General features: G+C 56.8%; 1 protein-coding gene across 1 annotated transcript; it reads right to left on the reverse strand.

Moving 5' to 3' along the window:
• Positions 1 to 329: 329 nt before the first annotated feature.
• On the reverse strand, positions 330 to 1,855 carry LOC136528857 (F-box/kelch-repeat protein At1g80440-like). The gene has a single exon (XM_066521861.1). It carries the CDS (start codon positions 1,713 to 1,715, stop codon positions 540 to 542), a length of 1,176 nt encoding a protein of 391 aa, XP_066377958.1. The 5' UTR covers positions 1,716 to 1,855; the 3' UTR covers positions 330 to 539.
• Between the last annotated feature and the right edge of the window lie 1,475 nt (positions 1,856 to 3,330).

Genomic DNA, 3,330 nt, shown 5'->3' on the forward strand with positions numbered 1-3,330 from the left:
CGACTGAGCTAGACTTGGGGTCAGCCGCTGGTGCATACAGCGTGTTCGGTTGCTCGTAAACGATCGTAAATTTTTAATTAGAATAATATTTTTTTCTTACACTAAATCAACCAACAGTAATAATCCACGATCGTTTCAGCCCCAGCCGAACTGATAGCCATTTCAGATTGACATTTGCAAGCGCACCAGTAGAAGTAGGCCATGTTCCTTTAAACTTATCCGCCGTACCTTTTTAGTAAAATAATAATATTTTTTCATAATAAATTAGCATCAACATCGTCGGCCGTTTCGTGCCCCAAGTTGCAAATCGGACCGAACAAAACGTGATCGAACGAAGGCATAACAAAGCTGCCATTGATACTTCACTAATTATACTAGTACAGTACATATCCTACTACTGTTCTTAAGCATTTTTTTTCCCTTCATTTCGTTCCTCTGCTTGATTTGCTATATACATACAACCGTGAGTAGTAGTGGTAGTGGCAGAAGAAGTACGTAGCGTAGTTCTGTTATGTGTGTACGTACATGTACACTCCACTTCAGATTTCAAGGAAGCAGGAGGCCTGCACGTGCCCGGAGAACTCCGGCGGCGCGGCGGCGCGCGTCCAGGACGCGCCTTTCCCGGCCTCCTCGCGGAGCACGTACACGGTCTGATCCCCGCCGTGGCACCCGGCCCCGATGACCACGACGCGGCCGTCCGGGATGGCGGAGACGGTCGCCGCAGTGCGCGCGTCCTCGGGCACCTGCGCCACCGGTCGCCACGCCGACGCCGCTCCCGCGACGCCGTCGCGCGCCACGAGGTGCCCATCGCGACTCAGCATGTACATGCGCTCAGACGACCCTGGCCCTGGCGCGGCGCAGCAGGTCCTCGGGCACACGCCGTCCTCGATCATCAGGTCGACGGGCGCCCAGGTGGACGTCGCCGGGTCGAAGCACTCCGCGGAGCCAACGAACCGGCCCTGCGCCTGCGTCGGGTACCCGCCGACGACGAGGAACCTGCCGCCTCCCCCGGCGGCGATGCAGAGCCCGCGCGGCTCGTCGCGCTCCTCCGCCATGTCCGGGAGCTGCGCCCACGCGTCGGCGTCCGGGTCGTAGGCGATCGCCGACCGCAGGGCGTTCTTCTCGTCGTCGTGGCCGCCGGCTACGTACACGGCGCCGCCGACGGCCGCGCAGGCGAAGAAGGACCGGCGCGGGCCCGGCATGGGCGCGCCGCGCCGCCACGCGCCTGTCAGGAAGTCGTAGACGAACACCGCGTCCGTCGGCGCCCACGTCTCCGGGTGCCAGCCGCCGACCACCACCAGCCGCTTCCTCCCCTGCCCGCCGGCGCTGTCCACGGCGGCCACCTGGCAGAAGAGGGGGAGGCTCTCGCTTGGCCACGGCAGGGGCGGCAGCGGCGCCCACCGTCCCTCCACCGGCTCCAGCAACACCATCCGGTACGAGTTCGCGGGGCCTCCCGAGCCCGCCGCCGTCGAGTGCTTGTCCACCGCCGGACCAGCGTCATCGTCAGCCGCAGGCGCTGCCGGCTGCGCCTGGACCAGCGCGAGCACCGGGCGCGCCAGCCCCTCCGCCCGGCGCTGCCGGTGGTAGTCCGGCGACTCCACCTCGGTCTTCCACTGGGTCGAGATGCGGCGGACCACCGGCAGCTGGTCGAAGCCCACTCGGACGAGGCACTCCCTCGCCACCTCCTCCGGCAACCCGGGGATCAGCTCGCCCATTGCCGATAATGCTAATGCCTTGATCGGTTGCCTGTGGCCGTTTCTGATGTATCGATCGATTGAAGCTTGGTTCGAGCAGGAAACGGGAGGTTCTTGGCTGCTCTGAGAGCTGTGCTTGTGTGTTTGAACGGTGTGTTGATGTGTTTGTGTGAGGCGAGTAGCGGGAGCAGAGTGGGCTACTTATACGGAAGAAAAAAAAACAGAGCAGGGTGCCAGCCAGGGAAGGTTGTGATATTTTCTAGGGTTGTGTGGGTCCAGTTGCTTCCAGAGCTTTTTGTTTATGGCTTCCATCTTCTGGAGCTTTATGGCGGTACTGTGGTGATTATGTTTTTTTTTAGCTTATTCGTTTGTTGGTTTCAGCCAGCTTAAACCCGTCAACCAACATTATTTTTCTCTCGCCGCGAACAAATATGGAATGAAAACATCCATCACTCCTGTCCTTCTGTTACTACCATGGTACCAAATGGCATGCTGATCTGTTTTGGTAGAGGTAAGAATGCCACATCAGACATGTGGTACGATATTGACGTGACAGAAGTCTGCGAAATTGAGAGCCTGAGAAGATTAGGCATTATTGTCTTTGTTAAATTGCGCATTCGCTCAGCTCGCGCTGACCTTTGAAGCCATTTGGTTCTTGACAACACTCCGTTTGTCAAAAAAAAAAAAAAACTGAATTGTCTAGAAACGCAGAGATTGCGAAGCCGGCATGTAAATTGGCATATACTGTGTTGCCTATATGTGTGAGTTTGTTTGCAACTGGTCTATATGCCATTAGCTAATTAAAAGCAATGTGACCTTAAATATGATTTTCTCTACTTTTTCACTCCCTCCATGGCGGATAAAATCCTACTATGTAATGTAACACCTCTTCTAGACAATTGAGGCCATCCCACGGTACATGCTCAAAATACATGGAAAAAAAATACAAGCATCCAGGTCACTGATTGAATGAATGAATTACTGAACATGAGATAAGTCTGTTTGTTTATTATAACAACCAATAAGGCCGTTGATAAACGGCGACAACAAAGAAAGCAACTGCACTAATGGGACCCAAGTATAGCAGTGAGACACCGACACAGTGGACATCTCCGTGGCGGCGGGGATCCAATGCGAAGGCCCCGCGTGTCGTTCCCTCACCCGAGCGCACACATTGACGTGGTTCCCTTGTCCTCACCCGAGCGGATAGATTCCGCGTCCGAATCAACGGCGGCTCACACTCGCACTCTCCGCCGCATAACCGGCCGCCGCCGCCGCCGCTACACGTATGCACAGCACAGCACAGCACTGCAGCTCATGGAATCTCCTCTTCCCTTGGCAATCGCGACGCTACGGGTCTTCGAGTGGTTTCGCAACAGGAATGGATTGGGAGCTCTTCTCGCCTGCCACGGAACGGAATCAGAGACCAATTGCGAGCCCGAAAGCGTGGCGTAACTGTACCAAGGACTCAGGAGTATAGCAGCGTGTGGGCAGCCTCCACGCCGCCATCCAGATGCTGCGGGCACACGCGTCGCAGCCGCCGGAGTCGGAATCGGCCGGCAGTCATGGCCATACCTGCCTCGCGCGAATTTTCCGATCGGGATCGGCGCTCCCTCCGCACGGCAGGGGGACTCGT

The sequence above is a fragment of the Miscanthus floridulus genome, chromosome 19 (genome assembly GCF_019320115.1).
Source record: "Miscanthus floridulus cultivar M001 chromosome 19, ASM1932011v1, whole genome shotgun sequence".
Taxonomy (NCBI): Eukaryota; Viridiplantae; Streptophyta; class Magnoliopsida; order Poales; family Poaceae; genus Miscanthus; species Miscanthus floridulus.